Source organism: Rhinolophus hipposideros (assembly GCF_964194185.1).
Source record: "Rhinolophus hipposideros genome assembly, chromosome: 24".
Classification (NCBI taxonomy): Eukaryota; Metazoa; Chordata; class Mammalia; order Chiroptera; family Rhinolophidae; genus Rhinolophus; species Rhinolophus hipposideros.
The window spans coordinates 15,017,509-15,043,619 of record NC_138070.1 but is presented as its reverse complement, the minus strand read 5'-3'; the positions used below and the strand labels follow the sequence as shown (position 1 = coordinate 15,043,619).

At 50.2% G+C, this 26,111-nt stretch overlaps 1 protein-coding gene across 1 annotated transcript in view; it reads right to left on the bottom strand.

Moving 5' to 3' along the window:
* Positions 1 to 26,111, bottom strand: part of SGSM1 (small G protein signaling modulator 1) — an 82,144-nt gene that overhangs the window by 24,990 nt on the left and 31,043 nt on the right. Inside the window, exons 5-16 of the mRNA XM_081037472.1 lie at positions 24,949 to 25,101; positions 22,029 to 22,096; positions 21,593 to 21,738; positions 21,332 to 21,463; positions 18,628 to 18,752; positions 17,470 to 17,537; positions 16,193 to 16,356; positions 15,897 to 16,029; positions 9,452 to 9,590; positions 6,448 to 6,512; positions 4,086 to 4,231; positions 697 to 825 (exon numbers count right to left, since the gene is read on the bottom strand). Of these exons, the coding sequence (XP_080893598.1) occupies positions 697 to 825; positions 4,086 to 4,231; positions 6,448 to 6,512; positions 9,452 to 9,590; positions 15,897 to 16,029; positions 16,193 to 16,356; positions 17,470 to 17,537; positions 18,628 to 18,752; positions 21,332 to 21,463; positions 21,593 to 21,738; positions 22,029 to 22,096; positions 24,949 to 25,101 (1,468 nt within the window). The remainder of the gene's footprint in view (positions 1 to 696; positions 826 to 4,085; positions 4,232 to 6,447; positions 6,513 to 9,451; positions 9,591 to 15,896; positions 16,030 to 16,192; positions 16,357 to 17,469; positions 17,538 to 18,627; positions 18,753 to 21,331; positions 21,464 to 21,592; positions 21,739 to 22,028; positions 22,097 to 24,948; positions 25,102 to 26,111) is intronic.

Here is a 26,111-nt window from a genome sequence, read left to right as displayed (position 1 = left end):
ACACACACTGTGGGGTATCCATACCATGAAACACTCCGCAGCCATAAAAATGAATCAACAACTTGGATGGATCGCCAGAGAATTATGCTGAGTGAGAAAAGTCAACCCCAAAAGGTGACATACTGTATGATTCCATTTATATACTATTTTCAAAATGACAATCATAGGAATGGAAAATAGGTCAGTGGTGGCCAAGGGTTAGGGGCAAGGGTAAGTGCGAGGGAAACTGGTGTGGCTACAAAAGGATAAATTGAGGACCCTTGTAACACTAAACATGTCCAGTATGTTGACTGTGGTGGTGACACACAAACCTACGTGATAAAATCGTAGAGAACTAAATACACACACACACACAGACACACACACACACACACACACAACACCCTGGTTGTGATATTATACCATAGTTTTACAAGATGTTACCATCAGGGGAAACTGGATAAAGGATACACGACATCTCTCTGCATCTTTTCTTACAACTGCATATAAATCTAGAATTATCTCAAAATAAAAAGTTTGTTTTTAAAAAGGACATCTGTGGCTTGTGCTGTATTTCTGTTGGACAGCCTCAAGCCGCCTGACTCCCCACATCTCCCTGCCCCATCTTGGTCCCACATGGGACCAGGGCTCCCCAGCCCCACAGTACGTGGCTCCTTTTGTTGCCAAGGACCCCAGGGCCCATCGGGGGTAACCGACCTCCTTCCTTTCTGCCTCCGTCATCCCGAACTGGTAGTGGCCCAGGAGGAAGGGCCACACAGCCTTGCGGATCTCGGGCTGGATACCCCCGTAGTAGATGAGACGCAGCAGCTCCTGCTTCTCGTAACTCTGTAGGAGGGGGAGAGGAGAGGGTTTGGTCAACAGAGAAGCAGGAGTGGACTCTGTGACCCAGCAGTACCGCTTCTCGGACCTGCCCTCAAAGATCATGGTGCGAACGAGCAAAGCCATTTGTACCCAGATATCCATTGTGCCATCAAGACAGCAAAACGCTGGGAACCCCCCAGGTGCCCACCAGTGGGGGAACAGTGCACCTCTACATGGAAATACCGCACAGAGAGTAAAAAGGGCAGGAAGTGCATCCTTGGGAACCTACACAAAAAGATACTCAATGAGTACTGTTAAGTGGAGAAAAAAAAACAAAACAAAACAAGATGCGGAACATGTCTGGTGAGAACCCGTTTTTGTGAAAAGAAGAAAAAGAAAGGCTGGTATATAATGAACTTACATTTCTACTTAATTTTCAGCCAATTTTGTGTACTGTGCTGATAGGGGAGTATCATATTGGAGTTATTCATTTTGACTCAGCTCTAAGAAAATTGTTTTAAAGCAAATTAATCTACAATGAACGTTTGCAGCTGGTCCCTCATAGACTAATCCCTTTTGTGCACACTCAGATGGCTTTAACAACTGTTTGCTCTATTGTGGAGACTTGTCCTCTTTCTTTTTGAAAACTCATTTCCAGGCAAAGGCTTTGCAGTTACAATTAGCTGGGGGGCCAGAAGGTTGTGTGTGTGTGTGTGTGTGAGTGTGTGAAAAGTGTGTGTAAAAACTGCGTGGAAAACTATGAAGGTCACTGCGGTGCTGTTTCTTCTCACCTCTTTATTTCACATTCCAAAATTAAAAGCATATTTCACATCTTAACGCTAGTCTTAGATATACCCAATCCCAATGGCAAAACCAGCCATTCTTTTGTCCCGGTAGGAATTTTTATTCATATTACGTAGACGGCCTTGTTCAAGCTGTTTAAAAATCAGAGAACTAGTATTTATGGCTGAGGCTGTTAACTCTTCACCAAAAATCCATGTTCTCTTCTGGAGCCCATCGCTGGACTCCATTTCCCAGTCTCCCTTGCAGTTAGGTGTGGCCAAGTGCCTGGGTTCTGACCAATGGGATGTGAGAGGCAGTGATGTAAGCCATTTCCAGGCCAGGGCTTGGAAGAAGCAGGTGACCTCCCCTTATGCTCTCCATTCCCCCCTTGCTGCCTGGAGGTAGATGACCACTAGTCAGTGGAGGATGGCGGGGCCACAAAACTGAAAGATTCTTCTGGAGGGAGCAGAGATGCCCACTTAGCAGGAATGCCCACCCAGGACTGTTAAGTGCGCATGCCTCTGTGCTGCCAGATAGTGGGGAGGGTTTGTTACTGCAGCGTGTACCCTGATACCACAACGAAGCCAACATTGGCGAAACCGGTTGTGAAAGGGTTGCAAAACGTTAGATGAAAAATACTCCTTTTGACTAATTGATTGTGTTTAAACCCATTTCCCCTTAGACTGGTGCCTCCCAAATTGGGGGAGATCACTAGAGGCATTTGGGGAACTTCCAAAAACTATACATTCTTGGCTCCACGTCCAGAGATCCTAAATTCTGTAATGCTGGCGGGGAGCCCAGAAGTCTAAACATCTTTTAAATTCTTCCTGAGCTGTGCATTCTCATAGATTGCCGGGATTATGAACGTGATCACAACCCTTCGAGAAAGTAAGCGGCCATTATCTGTTTAAATGTTAAATGTGCCTCAGTCAATTTTATTTCTAGGAATCTACCCTCGAAATGAAAGCACTAGTACGGAAAGGTATGTGCTTTGAGATGTCGACTGTAGCATTGCTTGAAATAACTTTTGAAAGGTGACGGGGAGAGGCCAGTTGTCTAGCATTAGGGGAAGATTTGAATAAATTATGGTCCACCCATCTGTGAGGTGCTACAATGCTAAGAGTCAACGTTTCGCCTAGAGATCTGAAAGATATCCTTGATATAAAAGTTGGTCACTTAAAATGCACATATGTCACCTCATTTTTTTAAAAATAAGAGTTACAGATATAGCTATATAGATGTATGTATTGATGTATAGGCAGAGAAAATGCTTATGAAAGGATCTACACGAAACTGATACTACTCGTTAATTCAGGGGACAAGAAGTAGAGGAGTGTAGCAGGGAGACAATATTTTAAAAATTTGTATTCTATACGCCTGCATTCTTCGTTCTTTGAATTGTTGCAGGAACTAGGCATTCCTCCTGTAATTTAAAACAACAACTATTTTCGGCGAAAATGTAAAACCACCCTTCTGCTTGTTCAGGTTCGGGAACCAGTGCGTTCTTCTCACGGAGTCCCCTGGTGTTCCCAGGTGGAGGCACAAAATAGCCCCTCCCCCAGTGTGTGGGCGGGGGCAGCCCGACCCAGGTGCTCACCAGCCTGGTCTCCCCAGACCCCGAGTGGAAAGACACCCAGCTAACTGATCCACTAGATTCATCCGGCAAGGAGGAAACAGGTCTCTCCTCTGAATGGCTGCTCTTGGCAGCACTTAAACTACTGTTTCTCAGAGTAGATTCCGCCTTCCCCCAGCCATGGGAGGTACTTTTCAAACAAACGTTTCTGTGGCCACATACATTTGAGGGACTGTTCCATGTGATTTCCCACATGCCCCAAATTTCTCAGAACCTTGGCTGTGCTAATAGGTTTCAGAGTGACAAACGTATTAGCACAGCCAAGGTTCTGAGAAACCCTGCTGTTGAATCATATTTCCCAAACTACTTGACTATGAAACTTCAAACATAAACATATTCCTTCCAGGGACATTTGTATTCTAATAAAATCTTAGAAAGCAATTCCTGGTGAAATATCTTCTGGTATAATTATAGGCCCTAAGACAGAAGTGGGAGAAAAAGTTTCTGACAGTGGTGGGGGTTTCCTTGCTCCAGCTGCCTCCCTCTGACTTAGCTACTCTCATCAGTCTAAGAAGTTTCAACTGGATTGTAAATTCCCTCTGGCTGGGGACCACAGCACCTTGTGCAGGACCGAGCATACAAATGGTGCTTAATAAATGCTTAGTGACTGATTCACCCCTTCCGCCATCCAGGCAAGCATATGTATTTCCCATCTTCCTGGGTCTTCACCCCAATGGGCAGAAATGAGCTATGGGTCTTGGAACTCTCAAGAGGAGGAGGGGGCCTTCAATTTGGGCGCACAGAAGCCAACGATGTCACGACATCCTTAAGTCCCCACAAGCAGAAGGGTCTATTCCTCAGGTGACCAGACGCCCCTCTCCCCCCCAAGTCTCTGGCCCACAGCAGGCCACGCCAGGCCAAGCCTTACTGTGCTGTCCTGAAGGTACTGCTCCCAGATCCCAGCCGTCAGCCCGTTTCCAGCATCGCAGGGCAAGTCTGGAGACACGATCATGTGATTGACCAGTGCTGACAGGTGGGTCCTCACAGTGGACAGGTGTCGGCAGTAGGCAAGCCCTGCCAGGGAAGGGGGGAGGGAAAGGGTCACCGTCCAGCGTCCAACCCTCCTTGCCTCGTCTCACAGAGTCTCCAAAGTGCTGTCCACAATCTCCGTGAACCCTCGTGACCCAGGAAATTCCCATCATCCCTCTTTTTCAGATAAGAAAGGTTTGGCTTGGAGGGGTGAGGTCACTTGCTGGCTTGACTGTTTAACAGCTCTGTGACCCTGGGGAGGTCCTATCACCGTTCTCAGCCTTGGTCAGGGTGACATCAGCTCCAATGCTGGAACCATGGCATTTAGTTCACAGGCTGGAGGCAGAGAAGGGCCAGGCAGAAAGGGGCGACTGACTCTGTGGCTTCACTGTCTCTGGGTGCCTCCAATCTACGCCAAGACAGAAAGAGAATGGAAGACTCGCATTCAAATTGCAGCTGGATAGAGAAGGTCCTGGTGAGGTATAACTGAGAAGATGCTGAGGCCACCTGGTTTACTTGCAAAGATGGCCCTGCACTCTTCAAAGAATGCCTGCCAACCTGCCACCCTTGATCTGCTCCACCCTGGGCACCTGGAAGGCACAGTGCAGAGCCCGACACACTGGAGGCACTCAGCAAACGCCAGCCGGTTGGTTTGGACTGTGCCCCTTCCTTCTGTCTCTTCCCCCCACCCCATCCTTAACTCCCAGAGCGGTCTCTGGACCTCCCAGAGCCTGAGGACTCGCCCCCACCAACAATGGGGATAATCCCGAAGCTGATGGCATGAGGACACAATGGCTAACGTTCATACAGCCCACATGATGTGCCGGGGAGCTGTTCCTGCAGCTCACACAACTTAACTCATTGAATTCTCACCACAACCCTAGGAAGCAGGTATGCTTATTATCCCCGTGGGGAAACCAAGGCACACACGGGTCTCATCACTTGCCCAAGTCGTTTTGCTAAGAAGTATGGAGTTGGGATTTGAACCCACGTTGCCTGGCTCTAGAACCTGGGCTCTAAACCATCATCAGGGATGAGCCACATTGTGGGATGACATCATTCAAGACACCGTCTCAATACCCACCCCTTCCTCCAGGAAGCAATCCTGTTTGGATTCCGTAAATACTCACCCAAGGCCTGCTGCATGCCAAGCCCTGCATTACGCACTGGGGATGGGTGGGAACAGAACAGGCAAAGCCCTGATCTTGGGGAGCTCACGCTTTCCCGGCCTCTCCAACACTCGGAGATAATGCCCTACTATTTTGCAGGCCCATTCACGATGTAGTAATATTAATACTTTTCTAGAATCCCTGGAGATACACACATTTTCTATCCCCCATCTAGGCTTGTAAGGCTGAGGAAATAAAACCTGCTACGAATCAACATAGCAGAATGGGAAAAACAGAGCCTTTGCAGTCAGGCAAGCCTGAATTTGAGTCCCAGCTCTGTTGCTTATGAGCTGTGTGACCTTGGTCAAGTTACTTCACTTCCCTGTGCTTTAGTTTCCTAATTTGTTAAACGGAAAAAATCAGAGTACATGTATTATAAATTTACTTTTTAAGTTTTTGGGAAGGGATCAGGCCACTTTACTCTTCTGCCCACTGGAGAAAGGAACTGGCATTTATTGAGCAGCTATGCCATGCAATGCTGGGTGCTACTGTGTTTCCCCGAAAATAAGACCTGGCCGGACCATCAGCTCTAATGTGTCTTTTGGAGCAAAAATTAATATAAGACCCGGTCTTATTTTACTGTAATATAAGAATGGGTCTTTATTATAATATAATATAATGTAATATAATAAATATAATATAATATAACATAATATAATGTAATATAATACTGAGTCATATTAATTTTTGCTCCAAAAGATGTATTAGAGCTGATGGTCTGGCTCGGTCTTATTTTGGGGGAAATACAGTAGGAGGCCTTTATACATGTTTCTCATCTAATCCTGAAAACCAGCCCTCTAAGGTGGGCACTGGGAATGCGACAGTAATTAAACCAAACCCCTGCCACCAAGGAACCCCACTGTTCACTGCCCTTTCATAGGACCAAGGGATAAAATTTACCCCCAATCTGTACATAAGGAAATTGAGGCTCAGAGAGGCTAATGTAACTTCACCCAAAATAGACATCAAGGAAAGAGGGAGCACAGGGTCACACCCGAGAGCCAGGCTCCCTCCCCCGATCGTGCTGGCGTGCGCCAGGCACTCCATGAATGCTCCCTGGAGACCACCATGGCAAATAAGGACAATACGCACATCCGTAGAAGGCTCTGGAAAGGATCTGGTACTTCATGTTGTCACAGAGAAGCTTCAGTGGAGCCCTGCAGGTGGAAAAATAAGGAGATCCTTAGGACAGAGCCACACACCGCCCAGGTGCCCTGCAGAGGAGCACAACTCGTTATCCCTAGGGGCAGATAAAACCAGACTGTCAGAGGGACTGTGGGGTGTTGTCTCTGCCCATGTGGCTTCACTGCCCCTCCTGTTATCCGCTGGGAGCTCCCCCCCCCGACCCCATCAACTCTCTGTTTCTATGCTTCTGCCCTGGCTGATTCTACTCAGGTTCAGTGATTGGGTCAGAGATGGTTATGTGATCCAACCTGAGCCAGTGACAGTCAGCCCTGGGGCTTCTGTTGGAACAAGGAGGAAACAGATACTCTTTTCTCTGAGTTCCTAAGCAAGTGGGATATGGGGCAGTGGCTGTTGGGATCCATTTTGGCCATTGCATAGAAGGGCCTGCTGGAGAATGAAACCATCACAGTGGCAAGCAGAGGCAAGGGCTAAAGCAAGAAATCCGGTTTTGAGCATTTGGTTCCAGCCATGCCTGAAGCTACCCTACGTCTGGACTTCTCAGTTCTGTCAACAGATTTTTTTTTTTTAAAGATTTTGTTGGGGACAGGGAACAGTGTGTACTTCCAGGCCTTTTTTCCAAGTCAAGTTGTTGTCCCTTCAATTTTAATTGTGGAGGGTGCCGTTCAGCTTCAAGTTGTTGTCCTTTCAGTTTTAGTTGTGGAGGGCGCAGCTCAGCTCCAGGTCCAGTTGCCGTTGCTAGTTGCAGGGGGCGCTGCCCACCATCCCTTACAGGAGTAGAGGAATCGAACTGGCAACCTTGTGGTTGAGAGGATGCGTTCCAACCAACTGAGCCATCCGGGACGCAGCTCAGCTCAAGGTGCCATGCTCAATCTTAGTTGCAGGGGGCGCTGCCCACCATCCCTTGTGGGACTCGAGGAATAGAACTGGCAACCTTGTGGTTGAGAGCCTACTGGCCCATGTGGGAATCGAACCGGCAGCCTTCAGAGTTAGGAGCATGGAGCTCTAACCACCTGAGCCACCGGCCCGGCCCCAACAGATTTTCTTTTTGACTTGAGCCAGTGTGAAGTGGGGTTCTGACACTTTCAGAAAGCATCTAACTTATAAAGTGACCCAGCTGAACCAAACGGGATTCAGAGTCTGGCTGACTGAAAAGTAGGTGATACCTCTGAGATTCTCCTTCCATGGGAGTTCTGGGGGGCTTTTTGCGAGACTGAAAGAGGAGAGTGGAGTAAGGCCCCAGCATTGTTGGAAAAAAACAAGGACTGCTGAAGGGAGTGTGGTGCATTCTTACAAAGAACAGAGTAGAGGAAAAATATCCCAGGGCACACCCAGGAAAATCCGGGGAGACCAGGGATGAGGCGTGGCTAAAGTCCGCCAGTCGTGCACATGGAAGCATTAAACATTAAAGCCACCCTCTCTGTGCTCTCAGGTTAGTGAGGCTCAGGCTTGCTCCGATTACATGACAACAGCTTCATGATGACAGCTGGGCCACATTGTACTTGGCTCTGCAAGACAGGGAGCTCCCCACCACCCAGGTATACAAGCAAATGCAGTGAGGGGGGTACTACCGTGTTTCCCCCAAAATAACACTGGGTCGTATATTAAGGTTTGCTCCAAAAGACGCATGAGGGCTTATGTTCAGGGGATGTCCTCCTGAAAAGTCATGCTAGGGTGTATTTTCCGGTTAGGTCTGATTTTGGGGGAAACACGGTAGGTTAGAACAGCATTCTTCAATAATCCATGGACCCCACCCCATGCAGCACTTGGAATTTCTCCAACACGTGGATTCCTAGGCCAATCAGGACCTCTCGGAAGTAGTCCAGGAACCAGCATGTGTTGCTGCACGCCCCCCCCCACCCCGCCCAGGTGACTCTCATACACATTAAGATGTGAGACTCTCCGGTTACATCAGTGCTTCTCAGACTGAAAAACACAGGCATGATGTTGGGGTGTGGTTCACTGCAGATTCAGCTTCAGGGGGTCTGGGATGAAGGACTAGAACCTGTTCAGGTGCTGACGCTGCTGGTCCAGAGACCACACATCGAAATCCAGGGCTTAGATAACCTCAAAAATGTGATGCCAGCCCCCACACTCCTACTGCTGGAGACTGGACCCCCCATTGGAACAGAGGCCCAGCAAGGAAAAAAGGATTCCATTCTCCCAGGCCAGGCCAGGCAGGCTCAGTGGGAAACAAGAGCATTCATATGAATGGGCTGAGTAGTTCCAAAGAGACTAAAGTTCTATGGGCAAGGAAAGGGATGATCTGGGGATTTAACTGCATACAATAAAATAATAAGTGTCATTTATTGAACATTACCATGTGCCAGGCACCACCTGCTGGCTATTTGAGATCCTTAATTGATTTGTCCTTACAACAGCGACGTAAAGGAAACGTGACTGTCCCCATTTGGTGGAGGAGCAAAGGGAGGCATGTGTGGTTGTCTTTAAGTCATATTTCTGATTTCCGGCTTCCAGGAGCATGGGAGGACTGCACTTCCTGGTCCCTTGTGGATTAATAAGCCGTGAGTGGAAACGACAGGTGCTGCATTCGGGCAGGAGCGTTTCATTGCTGGTTCAAGCCCCTCCAGGACTACCTTTCCCCCATCACTGTGCCTGGCAGTATTCAGGATGGCGGCTGTTTCATCAGCCTGGCTCTTTAACGTAGAAGCAGAGTCCCGAGCTGACCCACGATGGATACATGACATGCGTGATAACCCTTTGTTGTAATAAGCCAATTAGGACTGTTGGTTACTGCAGCATACCTTGTTTATCCTGACGGAGAACAGCTAGGACTTCCCAAGGCTGGGATTTAACCTACACCCGGATGGTTCCACAGCCTACGTTCACTCCTCTGAAGTCACTCCTCCTCAGTGCACGGCAAGCAACAGGGATCTATAAACATTTGGTAAATCCTTCTGTGCCCTGTGTCCACAGCTCAAGCCCCTCATACCTCTCATGGTGGCAGCCATTGGCGGAGCCACCGTCAGCCAAGCCACTCTGTGAACAGGCTGAGCAGGACGATTTGCGGGGACTGGGTTGCCATAGGGATGGCAGGTGGCTCACGGAGACATCCATCAGGTCCTGGGGGACTGCGGAGAGTAGAAGGGGCAGAGGAAGAGCCCTGGTTAAGACTGTATGATCCCAGAACCCTCACCCCAAAGCAAGCAGCCCACTCCCAGGCCAGCACAGGGATAGAGAAAGACCCTGAATGTCACAGGAGGAAACAGTGACCCCGATCATTGTCTGACCCAGATCCTCGAGCCCATCTGACACAATGAAAGCCACCACCAAGATTTGGGGCCACCAGCAGGTGGGCAGAGCTGAAAGACAGATGAAGAGAGAGGAATAGAACAGAGAGAGAGAGAGAAAGAGAGAGAGACCAGAGCCAAGAGAACAGGCCCCATCCCAGAGCAGGAGGCCAAGCCTCACCATGTTGTCATTCAGCTGTCCTCACGGGAAGCTGACAGGAAGGAAGGGGAGCCTGCGGGGGGCTTCTGGGGAGGGCTGATGGTCTCCAGTCCCCAGCAATAGACTCTCTGAGTGAGAGAGTCTCTGACGGTGAGGCAGAGGGAGCCTGACTCATCAGTCCCAGGAGGCAGTGCAAACGTTGAGGGTGGGGAGAGGACCCAGTGGAGTGTCGTCTTTGGCCCCCACCCAATGAGGGCAGCACCTGCGCTGTCCGTGGTCCTGAGCCATACAGCTGCTCCACCAACCAGGTCTCACGCAGGTTGGCAACCCCTCAGAATCACGTGGGGGGGGGGGCTGTTAAAAAGCCATATAAGCCTGTATCCCACCCCTGACCTACTGAATTAAAACCTCCTGTAGGTACAGCCCTTGGGTCTGTATTTCAAAAACAATGACACAGCAGCCACATTTGAGAACCAAGAGGGCACGACTGATCTCCTAACTCCTGGACATTGGTAATTCCTGATCAACTGCTTCCAGGATACAGCACTTACAGCTTCCTTTACTGTTTTCTTTCCCAGCTCCATGAAAACTACAGCATCTGCAATGCTGCAGAACAAACAGACCAGTGACAGGGTCGTATGCATTATAATTTCTATAGTTAACTTCCTGGCCTCTTGGCAATTCTAGACAGGTGCAAAATTTTCCTTTTCTCTAAGACAGGGCTTGGTAAATATTTCCTGTAAAGGGCCAGGTAGGAAAATATTTTTGAGTTTGCAGGCCACCTGGTCGCTATTATAACCACTCAATGCTGCTGTCCTGGTGCAAATGTTGCCACAAACAAAATGAAAACAAATGAGCACGAGTGTGTTCTAATAAAACTTTATTTATGGGCACCGAGATGTGAGTTTTGTATCATTTTCACCTGTCACAAAATATTCTTTTCCTGTTGGTTTTTATTTTTTCAGTTATTTTAAAATGTAAAAACCATTCTCAGCTCCTGGGCTGTCCAGAATGAGGCTGGATTTGGCCTTTGGACCATAGTTCACCAAGCCATGCTCTAGGAAATTAAGGGGGTGCATATTTGCCCCATGTGCCAGGTGTCCTCAAGGATGATTGATAATACTTGGCTTCTTCCCTCAGGCTCCAAAGGCAGGGGAGTTGTGGACTTGGCCCCCCTTGTCATTAGAGCTCAGTAGTTGACAGCGTCTGCCCCTACCCAGTGACAGAGTAGAAAGCAGCCTAAAGAATGAGGTTTTAGGGGTCACCAAAAGTGGCTTGTTATTCTAGTCCTCTCCACGCAGACTCACCAATGAGCTGGCTAAGAAAGACCCGAAAGCCACTGAAAAATGTTCTAGAAGAATGGTCCTAGTTCTTCGCCACTCTCAAGGAAGCATTGCTCAGTTGCACCCAGGTGTGGCAAGCACGCCTCTGTCCCCAGCCCCTCCCACCCTGCAGACATCACCAATGGGTCCCTTTGCTACGGAACCCACACCATCCAACCGGTGTCCTGCAGGGTGGAGGCTAGATGGCATAAGGGCATCAATTTGTCTCCTGCTTCCTTCTCCACTGGGACAAAGATTCAAATGACAACATGGCAGAGGTGGCCAGCACCCAGCCCCAGGGGTGGGGGAAGGTGCCCAGACATTACTGGGGGGCTGTTGCTTCAAGCCTGGTGTGGGAAAGGTGGCATCCAATCTGGTTTGTGCCCACCGACTGCCCCTGGCTACCACCAGCACAGACTGGCCCACAGGAACCGCCATCCAGGCAGGGCCCACGGAGACAGGGGAAGTGCTGCACGAGGGACCGGGAACAACTTGAGACACAAAACAAAAAGCAACCGTGAAATGGAAGGTCTGAGGTAGGCAAAACACCGAAGCGCCTGAAGAACTAATTCCTCAAAGCTTGAACCTTTCCCCTGCCCTCCTCCCATGTAGTATGTTTGATCAGAGGAAGAAAGAATGCTGATATACTCATAAAGTACCCACTATGTGCTGGAGGCCATGCTAGGCAGAGGATAGAAGCCTAGAAGGGATGTATTTCTTTTCCCATTTTGCAGAAGAAAACAATGAGGCTCAGAATGATGACACAACTTAAATCATCCAAGGCCCCAACCAGGCAGTGTAGTAACTGGCATAGCTGGTCTTTTTCACTGAAGTCCCGTCTCTTTCCACTAACAACAACTATCACTTACTGAGCATAAGTACTAGCATTATCCCCTTTGACAGACTGGGAAACTGAGGTATGGCATAGTTAAGCAGCATGCCCAAGACGCCCAGCTAGTAAGTGGTGGAGCCAGGATTCCACCCAGGGGATTAGACTCCCAGTTCCTACTCTTGCTTTCTCAGCTCTTTTTCCTTTGGCTATCATCTCCCCATACCATCCATGCCCTAGACCAGTGGCTCTCAACTGGGGCAATTTTGGGCCCCCGAGGGACATTTGGTGAAGTCTGGAGACATTGTCGGTTGTCCCAACTTGGGAGTGAGCTAGTAGCAATCTAATGGGTAGAGACCAGGGACCCTGCTCAACACCCTATAATGTACAAGGCACTCCCCCCGCTCCACACACAAACAATTATTCAGCCCCCATGTCGACAGTGCCAACATTGAGAAACCCTGTACTAGGCCAGCACTGTCCAGTGGGAATACAATATAAGCCACATGCATAATTTAAAATTACCTAGTAGCCACACTGAAAAGGTAAAAAGAAACAGGCGAAATCAATCTCAACAATACAATCATATGGTCTCTTTAACCCAACATATCCACAATGTTATCATTTTAACATATCATCAGTATATTTTTTTCTTGTACCAAGTCTTCAAAATCCCAGGTGTGTCTTCCACACTCACAGCACACCTCAATTCGGACTGGCTGCATTTCGGGTGCTTCGGAAGCACATGGGGTGCTCACCTGCCACACCGAACATGCAGAAGCAGTCGCAGCCACAAAGCAGTCTAAAAATGCCCTTCTCCAACGGTGAACTCTAAATGTTTTAGAACTTGTCTTTGCTTCCTCTGTGCACAAGGGGCAGGCAAAGAACCCGGTGGTGAAGACAGGGGCAAGACGATACTGAAAGGGAGTTTAGAACCACGTGTGGCCACACGTTCCCTCCCACAGGGTGACACTCTTCTCTCTTATCACTGAAAGTAGGTATTTGTCTGCACACTTTTTCTTAAAGGGTCAAATAGTAAATATTTCTGGCTTTCTGGCCCATACGGTCTCTGTCACAACGATTCCACCCCACTGTTGTGGCGTGAAAGCAGCCACAGATAATACATAAATGAATAGGTGTGGTCCTATTTCAATAAAACTTTATTTACAAAAACAGGCAGTGGGCCAAATTGGCCCACAAGAAGGGGTCTGCCGAGTTCTGATTTAGGTGCTTCTCCAGAAAGGATTTCATGTTTCTAACAGATAAAAAGCATAAAGTTTTTTTTTTTTTTTTTTTTAAACTCTGTGTGACTCAGGCCCCTGAAAAAAATCAACCAAGAATGGGGTCACCATGTCCACATGGGCTGAACCTGACCTGGAAGATGAAGAGGTGAAACCAGAATGTCCTCGTCTCACCACAATCTGCATGGAGTGGTGGGGGAGAAGCACATTCTCTGGAGCCAGACCACCTGGGTTCAAATTCCAGCCATTCCAAGGATTAGCTGTGCAACCCTGGGCCAGTTTCTTAACCTTTCTGTGCCTTAGTTTCCTCCTCTGAAAAACAAGAGGATGCTGATGACAATGGTACCTGCCTGGGAGGGCGGTGGTGGGCTTCACACAGTGACACTCGATACCGGGTGTCTACCACTGCTCACTGAACATTTGTCACTTGTCCCGTTAGGTGTTTTTGATGTATCATCACACTGACTTCTCAGAATATGATCCTGGGGGGGGGTTGCTGTTATCCCCATTTCACACATGGAAGTGAGGGCCGGAGGGAATAAGTCACTTGGCCACATTGCTGTGGCCGAGCTGAACGCTGTGATGTTTTCTTTTCTCTAAAGCAGCAGTTCTCAACCTGGAGGCAATTTTGCCTCCAGAGGACTCTTGGCAACGCCTGGAGACACTTCTGGGGAGGGGGTGGATTTGCTACTTGGCGTCTAGTGGGGGGGAGACCAGGGACACTGCTCAACATCCCACAACGCACAGGACAGCCCCCGCCATAAAGAACGGTTCCATGGACCCACTGCATGGTCAGTAGTGCCGAGATCGGGAAACCCATTCTAAATAAACTAACTTAGCGGGGGTTTTCTGCAAATCCAGTCGGGACTCAACTGCGCGTAGTTTATTTAGGAGGTATTCCCAAGAAGCACGGGTAGGGAGAGGTGAAGTGAGACGGGAAGGGGAGGCTGAGAGTGAAGCGTTAGTTACGGCTGTGGGCAATTGGCGCTCCATCTCCTGGGAGACCTCGGAGCAATGCAGAACACACATTTGAGTCTTCTCGCTGCAGGGTGGGGGAGCTGGGGCACAGATACACCACCTCTCTCAGTCACTGGCTGAGGGCTTCTCAAGGAGCATTCATTCCCTGACACTTCTAATCTGCCCCACCCATGGGCAGGAGGACCCTGGTGGCCGGAGAAACCCCTCAGGCATAGAGACCCTGAGGCTGGCAGTGGGGCTGCGTGCACAGAGGGGTGTGGGTGGGCATGGCTAGCGTCTGTTCCACTGGCACACGCAGAAAGCCACAAGAGGCTAACATTGATATTCCTCAAATAAGGGACATCCAGCACCCAGCCTGGCTCCCAGCACGAGCCTCCAAGTAAGTTGTTGGAGGAAGAGCCCCAGTGGAGAGAATTTTCTGGAAGGTGGCCACAGAGCATCTGGTCCTCTCTGATGAATTAGCTGTCTGGCGGGGCGGTGTGAGCTGTGGTACTGAGGCTGGGATGGCTCCAGACCCTGATCTGGGTGGGAACGGATATAGTAATGAACAGTTCAGGACACTCTGTGGCTCTTAATGATGCTGGAACTGGCCATAAAGAAACATATGGGTGAAAACAAACTAAATGTGTTTTCAAGACACGTAGGACCTTACTGCCAAGTCTGCTCCACACCCTGGATCCGACTCAGCGATGGATGAGAGATGGAGCCTTAAGTGGCCTGGTACGGTTAGTCCATCCTTTCTGGGAGGACATCTGCTTTCGAAAGAACCTCTTTGCTGCCCAGCTGAGGTCACTTAAGCAAAGAGAGGCGCTGCCATTGTCTGTCAAATGGGATCGATCGATGGGGCCACAGAGGGTTAAATAAAATGAGGTTAATAGAAAGAACCTGTAACTTAATACCGATTTAACAGACATCCCTACAGTGCTTGATAAATGCAGCCTCCTTCCACGAACTTTTCAGATAAGGATTCACTCAATCCTCCCGGTAATGATGATCTAAGAGCCGCAGCCTCTGTTCACTAAGCACGTGTTTCCCGGCAGTCACCAGGCGTATCGCTGGACACCTATTGTCATCGGGCGTGCTAGAGCTCAGTGCTTCGCGTCCTCTCTGCTGTTCTGACTACCGTTTATTGAGGACCTACTGTGTGTGAGGCCTTATTCTACGGGCTTTACACTGATCACTTCCACTCTGTCACTGAATCCTTACAACAATATGTCGAAGGACAATAATAACAACAAAACAGCAGCTAACATCTGTGTTCTCTCTGTGCCAAATGCCTTATTTCATGTAATCCTCACAAGAGCCCTATCAACATCCCCATTTTACAGGGGATGAAACTGAGGCACAGAGGGTTGAAGTGACTTGCCCAAATTCAACCAAAACTCCAGAGCCCATGTCACTGCCTCTACCCACCCCCCATGCCACCTCCCGGCCAGCCGCAGCGTAATCAGCTAAGTAGAGAGTGGTTATTTGTTCTCACTTGGGGGGAAACCGAGGCCGCCAAGACACACACTTCCTGATTTCAGGTCTCCCTGCTGGTCCCACGATCTACACCTCTTGTCTGGTCGTTCCAAATGCCTGGGTCGTTTTCAGGGGCCCCGGGACCGGGCAGCTTACCGAATTCAGACTGCAGGCTGGGGTAGACGATGCGGAACACGTAATCCGTGGCCTCGTCATCTTCCTTGTCTGAAGACGTGGACTCGGCGGAACCTTGAGGGCTTCGCTTGCGCAGTTTGGGAAATACTTTGCCCTGAAAGAACATGTCCCAATGCACGGTGCCTGGGACACACCCGTCCCCCCACCTGAACAGCCCGAGGGGCTTGATGGGGTGTGCCTGAGCCCGGGAAGCCACACAGGGCCCAGGCGCAGGAGTGATCACTCCCCATCGCTGACCCCCACCCAGCATCACTCACCTTTCCCCGCTGAGACCAGAGTGGTGGGTCCAGCTGCCCATGAGGGAGCAACCCATTCTCCAGGCAGGAGAGGAACTGCAGGAGGTGTCCTCCCTTGGGGAAGTGGAAGGGCGGCCTCTGGATCCCGTCCTGGCTGACCAACACCACCGTCCCGCCGCTGTCCACTGCCACCACGACCGGCCACAGAAGACCCAGCAGGAAGTCACTACGAGGCACGGGGACGGGGCCCTCCCAGCCAACACCCCCCCCCCCCAGGTATGCTGAGCCAGACCCATGGACCTGCTCTGGGCTCTGGGAAAGGCCTGGGCAGAGGCCAAGGGCAGGTTTTACCTCCCCCGAGTCCCTTTCATCCCACCTGCCATCATCGTTGACTGGGAACTGTAGGACACAGTCAAGAAGTGTGTGGTTTGGTCTCCCTGCAGCTACCCACCAAAGGAAAACGATGCCCCCAAGCACCCTCTACAAATCTACCTGACCTATCTCCGTATGGAGGCTTTCAGACCTATACCTTCTCAGGGCAGAAGTTGACTGTGGCTAGCATGTATTGAGCACATAGCGTACATAAGTACGGCATCTTAAAGGCACCATCTTATTGTAGTACTCAATATTTGAGGCATATATATTATTGCCAATTTTACAAATGATAAAACCGAGGCTCAGAGAGGTTATGTAACTTTCCCAGGGTCACACAGCTGGTAAGTGGCAGGGCCTGGAGCTGAACCCAGGTCTATCTCATCAAACTAGGGTCATGTTTTATACCTGGGTGGGCCACAGATGCCTTGCTTTCCCAAACACGATGGCCTTCTGCTTTTTGTGGGGAACTCTAGTTATTAACCCCAGAGCTGCAAAGCCCTGACTTTGGAGTGATTAAGGTGTGGGTTCGAGTCCAGGCTCTGGGGCTTACAGGCTGTGAGTCTCTGTGCCAAGCGGCTTCCTCACTTCTGAGCTTGGGATGACGGAGCCCCTATGGCTGGGTTGTTGTGACGATTAAATAGCAGACATGTAAATACTGAGAACCATGCTTGGCACATGGTAAGCGCTCCGTAAGTATCAGCGACTAACATCCTCGGTTTGGTGCTTTTGATGCTGAGCCCTTAGCATTCGTCATTTGATTCTCCCAGCGACCCCATGAGTAGGTGTCGTTTTTACAGATGGGAAAACTGAGACTCAAGAGGGATGAAGTCAACTGTCTGAGGCTGCACAGGAAATAATGGGGGGAGGCAGGCAGGGAGTCCGGGAGGAACGGGCCAGCCCCGCGCTGCCCCTGCAGGCCCTACCTTGCTGGTGGCAGTGCAGGTAGACGATCTCCTCCAGGCGGATGGTCATGGCATAGTCCCAGTAGACGCTGGAAAGCGAGGGAAGGTTAGGTTTGCAGGATGCCTGCCCACCTCATCGTGGTGAAGAGCCCAGGAGGCCTGAAGACCACACCCATGGTCTCCTCTACCCTTCTCACCAGGACCCACCTGTCCCCCACACCTGTATCAGTCTTCCCAGCCTCTAAGTCCCTTTCTTCTGGTCCCAGCACCCCGATTTTCTGAGGAACCCCCCTCGCTTGCCCCCAGACCACGTGGCCGAGGCTGCCCCCACACACCAGTGCACTTCAGGACCAGGAATGGCCACCTGACCCAGGCCTGGCTAATCAGCATATTCCACTGTTTTGGCCACAGTGATTGGTTCAGGGATGGTTCCACGACACAAGCGGAACCAATGAGATTCAATTATAGGCTTTATGTTAGAGGTACTGGGAAAGAGATGCTCCTTTCCGCTAGGAGAACAGTGGTAAGAATAACCGAAGTCGGGAGACGTAGGGGGCCGTGGTAGGAAAAGGCTGCCTGAGAATGGGGTCCACAGTCAGGGACACAGAGCCAAGAGATGGCCAGAGTGCAGGTCTTCGTCATTCGCGTCCCTGGACCTAGTCACGCCTGAGGCCGCTGCCCTAAGATTTTTCAGTTCATGGGAGCAAAGGCTTAAGTCAGCCTGAGTCTGGTTTTCTATTACCCGTATCTAAGATCCTTGACTAACTCAGACTCTATCTCCAGGCCACCATGTGTCCTCGGGCAGGAGTTAGAACAGCCACTCCAGAGCCTTGACTTCACAGGTGCCAGCAGTGGGACTTCCGTGAGCCTCAGGTGATGGGAAAGGTGGCAGCAGATGGGGGGCAGGTATTTGCCATTTGTGGGCTTATGAGATCTTTGTTACGATTTCTCTCTGGGTGGTGTCTTGGCCAGGGCTCTGCCTGACTCCCACCCCCTAAGATCCTTCCAGTTGGTTTCTGGATCCTCCCAAGTCCTTGGATTACCCACGAGGCCAGAGTTGCAGGGAAGCTGAGCCAAGCGGCCGTAACAACCAGAGGGAGCATCAGACAGGCCCAGGGCAACGGGGACAGGGGACACATTTCCCCGTGCCAGTGGGAGGGGAGGGACCCGGTGCCCTACCTCTTCTCATAGTCTAGGTCGCCCACAGACCCGTTCATCAGCTGGTTGGGCGTCCACTTCAAGGTCATGACGTCAGCCGTCTGGTGCAGGGACAGGTACCCCGGCACAGCCTCCATGTCATCCCTCTGCAGAGAGAGGAGGACTCAGGCCTGGGCGTAGTGCCAGAGTCCCAGTGGAGGTGGGCCCCGGCCCATGCGACTCAAGCACACATAACCAGAACCAAGAGGTTGGGTCATTCCCTCCAAGACCAGGGCCATTTGAAAGACCCTGAACTCCTTCCAGGTAGTCACGCTACCTGGAAGTCATTTACGGCCAACCACCCAGGATGGGTTCTACGGACCCAGCTGTGAAAGCCGCCCACCTCCAGCACTTTCCCAGTCAGACTCCCCTTCTGAGGTCCTGGGGCCTTGCTGCAAGCGGGGGTGGGTGTGGGAGGGGTCATTTAACACCAGGAAGGGGCTCTGTCCCTCTCAACACCACCCTTTACAAAACAGAAGGCATTTATATGCCGTCTTTTTGGCCAGTATTAAGGCAGAAAGACATGGCAGCTGAAATCCACATCCCCTTCCCGGACCTTACCCAGAAGCCCCTTCCCCAGTAGCCCCACCACATTCCCGCCCGGCAGCCGGACTCCCTGCCTTCCCAAATTTGCCTGCAGAGCTTCTCACCTGCTCTGTTTAACCCCAAGTGAGGGGTGGTGGTGGGGAGTGTCTCCAAGCCTCACCCATAGAGGACGCAGTCCCTCTAGCACCTCAACAACACGTGGAGACAGACAACTAACCTTTACTGAGCATTCAGGCTGCAGCACCACACACATTGTCTCAACTGAACCACCCAAGCCTGCCACCCCACGAGGGAGCACGAGCGCAGTCTTCCACCGATTCTAAAATGCCAATTTGTCTTTCACAGTTTAATGTACCTGAAATGGGGATGCATGTTACAACCAGCAGCATCTCCCCATCGTGACGTAGTTGTCATTGCCTGATCTCGTGCAGACTCGGTCACAGCCGTTCATATCGTCACCTCAATTAAGTTCTGTGTGTGGTTGTTACGTTATATGTGGAACACAGGTGCTATTTGAAATGTGTTCAGGAAGATTAGACTGTGCGTGATTTGGCTTTGAATGGAAAAGGTACTGGGCAGGTAGGAAGGCTGGGGACCGAGCAAGGGAGCACTGACGTGGTGTTGGCCACTGCAGGGGGGTCCACAATTCCAGATTTGCTTGCAAATCAACAACCAAGTGCAAGGCTGCAAGAAATGCTGCGCCTCCCATGCTCTGGATCAGAGGGCAGAAACTTTTTCGGTAAATGGCCCCATAGGGAACATTGTTGGCTCTGCGAGGCACACCGGCTCAACGGCACGCACTCAACGCTGCCATCTTGGCGTGAAAGCAGCCAATGTGTGAACACATGGGCACGGCTATGTTCCAGTGAAACGTTATTTCTGAATACAGGTGAAGGGCTGCACTTGGCCCATGGGCTAGAGTTGGGCGACACCTTTTTCTTGATGGAACAGAAAATTGTATTTGGTGGGAAAATAAGGAGATCGATGACTCTTAAGTCAAAAAGTGAAACAGAAGATTGCACCCTAAAATGTGAAGAAGTTTTAGGATTATTTCAACTAATATATGGCAATTACATTTTCCCTTGTGTGTACTTATACGAGTAATGTATGATTGGAAAAAAAAAACCTATATCCAAATACGTCTCAAAGAGTTCTTTCAAAAAGTGTACAATAAAATTTTCAAGTGATAAAGCACTGCATCTAATTTAATTGCATGTTTTATTTCCTGATGGTTCTGTTAAAAAATGATGCCAATTAAATTCATGGCTTTTTAGTTCTGAGGAAATAGGATCTTGTACCCATTGTGACGCAGATAGGGAGGCTCAGAGGGAGAAGTGACTTGCTCCAGGTCACCCAGTGATTGAAACTGTGACCACAGAGCTGCAATAGCTAATAGCTCTCTCTCTGCTTCTCCCCAGCTGAGCCCAAACACCATGCTTATCCAAATGGTCCCGGGGAGGGGACAGCAAAGGAGATATTCCATGAGGGCAGGGGCTTCCCATGCCTTGCTCACCACCCATCCTGCGACCTGGTCCAGCACTGGTGCATAGAGGGTGACTGGCAAGTGGCACAGACTCTGGCACTGGCCGGCCTGAAGTCCAATCATAAACCTGCCCCTTACCCTGCCTGTACGAGCCTCTGTGTTATTATCTAGCAGTCTCTGCCTCAAGTGGTTGTTGTGAGGTTTAAATGAGCTGATACCATTAAAAGCCCTCCACACAGGGCCTGACACTTAGGAAGTGCTTACTATATATTCACCAGGAAGACGTGCATGGCGATATCCTAAGCATCTAGTGCACAGAAGGTTCAGTATAAATGTTTGCGGAATGAGTGAGCAACAAGAGAACGGATGAATAGATGGCTGGGTGGTCAGGTGGACGGACAGATAGACTGGAAAATAAATGGACAAATGGATGGACGGATGGATGGATGGATGGATGGATGGATGGATGAATAGAAGGAAATACTGGCATGTAGATGAATGAATGGATAGAATATTGGCAGATGAATGAACAGATGGGTGAGTGGGTGGATGGCTGGATGATGAAAGAATGAGCAACCTGGAACCAGAGGGCACTCCTCCTCTGTACGCTGGCCCTAAGCCCCCAGTGGAAGACCAGGGCCCAAGACGAACTCTCACCGGCTGCACCAGAACGTTGTTCTTGCCATAGAGCAGGGTGGCCCGGGAGTTCTGGTGCAGGGACTCCACGTAGTCACGGGCGGAGAGCGAGGGCCGGTCGTCCATGCTGCCACTCGAATGCCTCTTCTGGATCTGGCAGTGTGACGGGCGGCAAAGGACGAGGTCGGAGTGACCTCAAGGCCCCACTCCGTCCCCCGCCCCCACACCACGTCCGAAACACAGCCTAACTCCCCACAGGGCCCCACCGTGCACCCCACTCACACAGAGGGCTGGACGCTTGGTGGGCGAGTCCTGCCGCAGGTGCGAGCTGTGGATACGGTGCCTCTGGACGAGCTCATCGGCCGAGGGGTCTGTCCAGAAGTGATCTGCCGTCTTCATCTTGGTGTACTCCAGGGCACAGGGCCCCACTGCCGAGCAGACGGGAGCTGGCGTTCCATAGCCCCCGAAGGACCGCCCTCCCGTCTATTACCAGCTGGGCCACCCATCTCACCACCCCTCCACTCTAGCGAGCTAGGGTGCCCCAGGGTCCTGCTAAGGAGAAGCCAGCACAAGGGCCTGGAAGCCAGAGACAGGGAACAGGTAAGCTTTGATGGGTGGCTGGGGGGAGGCGGGGGAGGAGATGAGAGGAGCTCTTAGGGGGTGCCCCATGAGCCGAGACCAGAGATTCAGAGGAAGCTCAGAGCACTGGACCTCTTACCCAACAAGGATGCAAGAATGGGGCCATCCACAGGGTCCATGAGGAGAGCTTCCTTCTCATAGTACTTACTGGCAAGAGAGGAAAGGACATGCAGGCTTGGATGGTGGCCAGCAGAGGGCGCACAAGCCACTATGGTCTTGTGGTTAAGGGCAGACTGGATTCAATCTCCGTCCTGTCACCCAGTTTACCTGTGAGTCTCAGCTGCCCCGTCTCTAAAATGGGCATAATAATAATATATCTCATAGGGCTGGTGGAAGGACTTTTCAGAGAGACAACGGATGTGAGGCGCTTAGCATGGTGCTCTGCACGTAACTGCTTAATACGTGGCTATGATAAAGCCTTAATGAGGTGGAAAGTGGCTGAGGCCTCTGGTTCTGTCTGCTTCTACCGCATCTTCCATTTCAGACAGGAAGTCATTTAGAGGCACAGATGATGTCTGCCCTTATTATTAAGGGGATAAAATGCTTCTTAGCCGTGGTTGTCCCAACAGGCTATACATCCTGTCCAGATAACTAATGTGGACAGTGCTGGCCTGGCACACTCAAAACCGCCCCCTGGCTTCTGACTCTTCAAATAACATGTGATGCCATCAATACTGCTGTGTTCGTACTGAGCGTTTTTGTTTTTTGTTTGAGGTGTTGTGTAGCGGTTTCCAATTCTTTGCAAACCTCCTCTAGTCTAGAGACTACCAAAATTTCAGAGTTGGAAAGGATCTTGTTCTGACCTCCCGAGGGATCTCAGGCCCAGAGAGGGTGAGAGACTGGCTGGAGGCCACACAGCAGGTGGATGCAGGCATGAGCTACACCCTGCTGGCTCAGCTTTTCCCATCCTATAGCTGGGGGTGAAGGACACGGGATCTGGAGTCAGACAGGCTGAGTGGGAGTCCAGCTCAGCCATTCCCTCCCTCGCTGTGTGCCCCAGGACAGGTGAGCACCCTCTCTGAGCTTCACTGCAAAATGGGAAGAATGACAACTCATCTGCCCGGGCTGTTGGGAAGAATACATGGTGACCTGCACGTACAGCAACATCACAGACTCTGACACCAGGAAGTTCTCAATAAATGGCGGCCACACTGGTGTAATTTTAGCCCAAAGAAATCTTCTCTCAACCAGAATATTGGCTGAGGCAGACCTCACATGCCCTGGATACACTCAACATCACGTTTACACATCTGGGTGTCAGACCTGAAGGTAATGCTCCAAGACACTTTCCATTCCACCATTCCATTTCCCTTCCAAAAATCAGCAGTTACGTGACCACAAACCTTGGAAATGCCGCCTTGGAAAAGAGCAGGGAGGGTTACAAAGTACCCGAGGGAGTTTTGTTAGGGTGATGGCTTTCCTTCGAACAGTGCTGCATCCTGAGTGTGGTGTTGGTTACAGGAAACTATGCATGTGTCAACATTTCATAGAACTACCTAGCAAAAAAATGAGTATGGGAACACTGGTGAAATCCAAAGCAAGTTTGTAGTTAACAGTCTTGAACCAACTTCTTGCTTTGAGACCAGTGCTGTGGTTACATAGGATGTTATCAATGAGGGGAGGCAAGAGCTCTCTGCACTAATGTTGCAGCTTCTGTGGAGATCTAAAATGTAAAACAAAAAGTTTAATGAAGCCACAGCAGGTTGGCATTGCTGGTCAAATAATGAATAATTCCTTTTGACTGACTTGCTTAGCAGAATTACACAGGTCATACACTGAAGGTAATAATGTCAGAGGCCCTGGACCCATAACAGGGCAGGGGGCAGAGACATGCTACAATGTACAAGAAGATTAACTGGAGCCCCAGAAACTGGGTTTCTTTCAGTTCCTCTCCCACCTCAAGGCCTTTGCACCTGCTGTTCCTGCTGCTGAGAACACTCTTCCCCACCCCCTTCACCTGGTTAAATGCCTACACACCCTTCAAATTGAAGCTTCACTGTCACGTCTCCCGGGACACTTTCCCTGACCCACCTGTCTCGGAACGCTCATCGCATATTATCACAATTACTATGTGCCTGTTCTCCCTGCTCCAATGTGAGCTTCAGGAGGGGAAGGACTGTGCTCTGTACTTTCACACATATTTTCCTAGCAAACATGCAAAGAATAAAAGATAATAATAATACCCACTGTGTGTGAAGATGTGGTCCAACAGGCCCTTTCATATATCAAAAGATGGGGAGATTCTCAGATATTTCCTTCTCTCTCTCTCTCTCTCTCTCTCTCTCTCTGGCTTGGAAGTAGTGCTGGCCAGGAGAAGTCTCATATTATAGATTCTGCAGTGTCTCCCCACTGCTCTTGGTGTGACATCCAAGCTCTTTAACATGACAGGTAAGACCAACGTATCCCCAACATCTAGGTTATGGCACATAGTAGATGCTCATTAAATACTTACTGGCTGAATGAGTGAATGCATGGATGAATGATTGCCAAGAGGATTCATGCTATAAAACCTTTACATCAGGTAATTCTGAGCTAGGAGAGAAAATGTAAAGGGTATCACTGGGCACTTCCAAAATGCTGGAACTAACTCGCTAACTCCCCTTCTCATCTCTTCTCCAGAGTAGCTGCAATCCCCATCCCTTTTACCAAAAGAGAAATCAGAGGCACAGAGGAGCTAAGTGATTGTCCTATGGCCACATGGGAGTAGCCTGTGAGCTTAATTCACTGTACAGGGAAGACTACCAAGATCTCAGAATCCTCATATCATACTCTACATGTGAAGACCCTGCATTGCTATTAAACACCTGAGTATTCCCAAGGTTCTAAGCTAGGCTAGTTCAGATTCAAATATTCAGAAGACCTTTATTTAATCACTTTCAAATCAAGTGCACATCGAGGGGGAAAAGAAAGTGGCTTTGTGCAAGAGGGTGCAATTCCCAAGGCTGCCAGCAGGCGGAGGCAGAGCGCACCCAGGGGTCGGTCTGCTCTTTCCAGCTCACCTGCTGTTTTCCACAAGGTAATGAACAATTTTGTCCAGGACCTTCTCAAACAAGGCGGTGCGGATCCACAGGTGTTTGATGGCGAGTGGGGACAGGTTAGGCAGCTTTGGCAGCTTCCGCACATTCTCCTGGAGGCCCTGGATCTGGTTTCGCCTTCAAGACCAGTAAAGGAGGAGAAAAGATATTCGCAAGAGGAAATCTAACGGGACCAATATGCAAATGGGGAAAATGTTCAACCTCCCTAGGAAATGAAGAAATGACAACTAAAACAACAAGAAACTATACTGCCCCTGACAAATGGGTAAAGAGTTGAAAAACCTAACAACACCCAGTGAACGTGAAGATGTGGTCAGACAATTTCACACACTGTTGAGGGGCAAGCCAGAATTTCATACCGATACTTCTCTCTCTCTCTCTCTCTCTCTCTCTCTCTCTCTCTTTCTCTCCCTCTCTCTCCCTCTCTCTCGGATTATACAGACCCTTCAGTGGCTCCCCACTGCCCTTCAGGAGCAAGCTTTCGAACACTCCAGGCAGGGATGCTCCACGAGCCTCCTCCTTTCCACCTCTCCGTCCATTCCCTTTATCACTCTCCTTTCTGACCCCATAAGCTGGGCAGACGGCGACATCTGCAGCTCCCTGAGGCCACTAGGCTCACAGCTGAGGACTCTCCATGAGCTGCTGCCGCCTGCTTTCCCTCGCCACCCCATTCCCAAACTGAGCCCTTCTTTCTTTGTAGGTCTCAGCAAGGGCATCTCCTCCTGCAGGAAGCCCTCGCAGACCAGCCAGAGCTGGGAAGGAGCCCCTCTTCTGTGGGCCCCTCAGACTCTGCAGCATAAGTTCCTGCGCACTTTCCTGTTTTCCCCTCGGTACTGTGGCCTTGAGGGCATGGACTAAGCGATTCGATTACTATCTTTTTTAATAAAACAACTTCCTGAGGGCCCACCACATGGCAAGCACGGGCCCTCTTCATGTCTGTACCCCCAAGGCCCAGCACGGGGCCTGGCATAGAGGAGGGGCTCAGTACATATGTTCATGAATGAGTGGCTGCGTGAACGAATGAATGGCTTTCCCTTACCATGTGGCACGGGGCATCTCTAATTCCTCCATTAACAAGTCATTGCCAATATCATGGAAGGCCTGTGGAAATCCCTCCCTTTAAGACG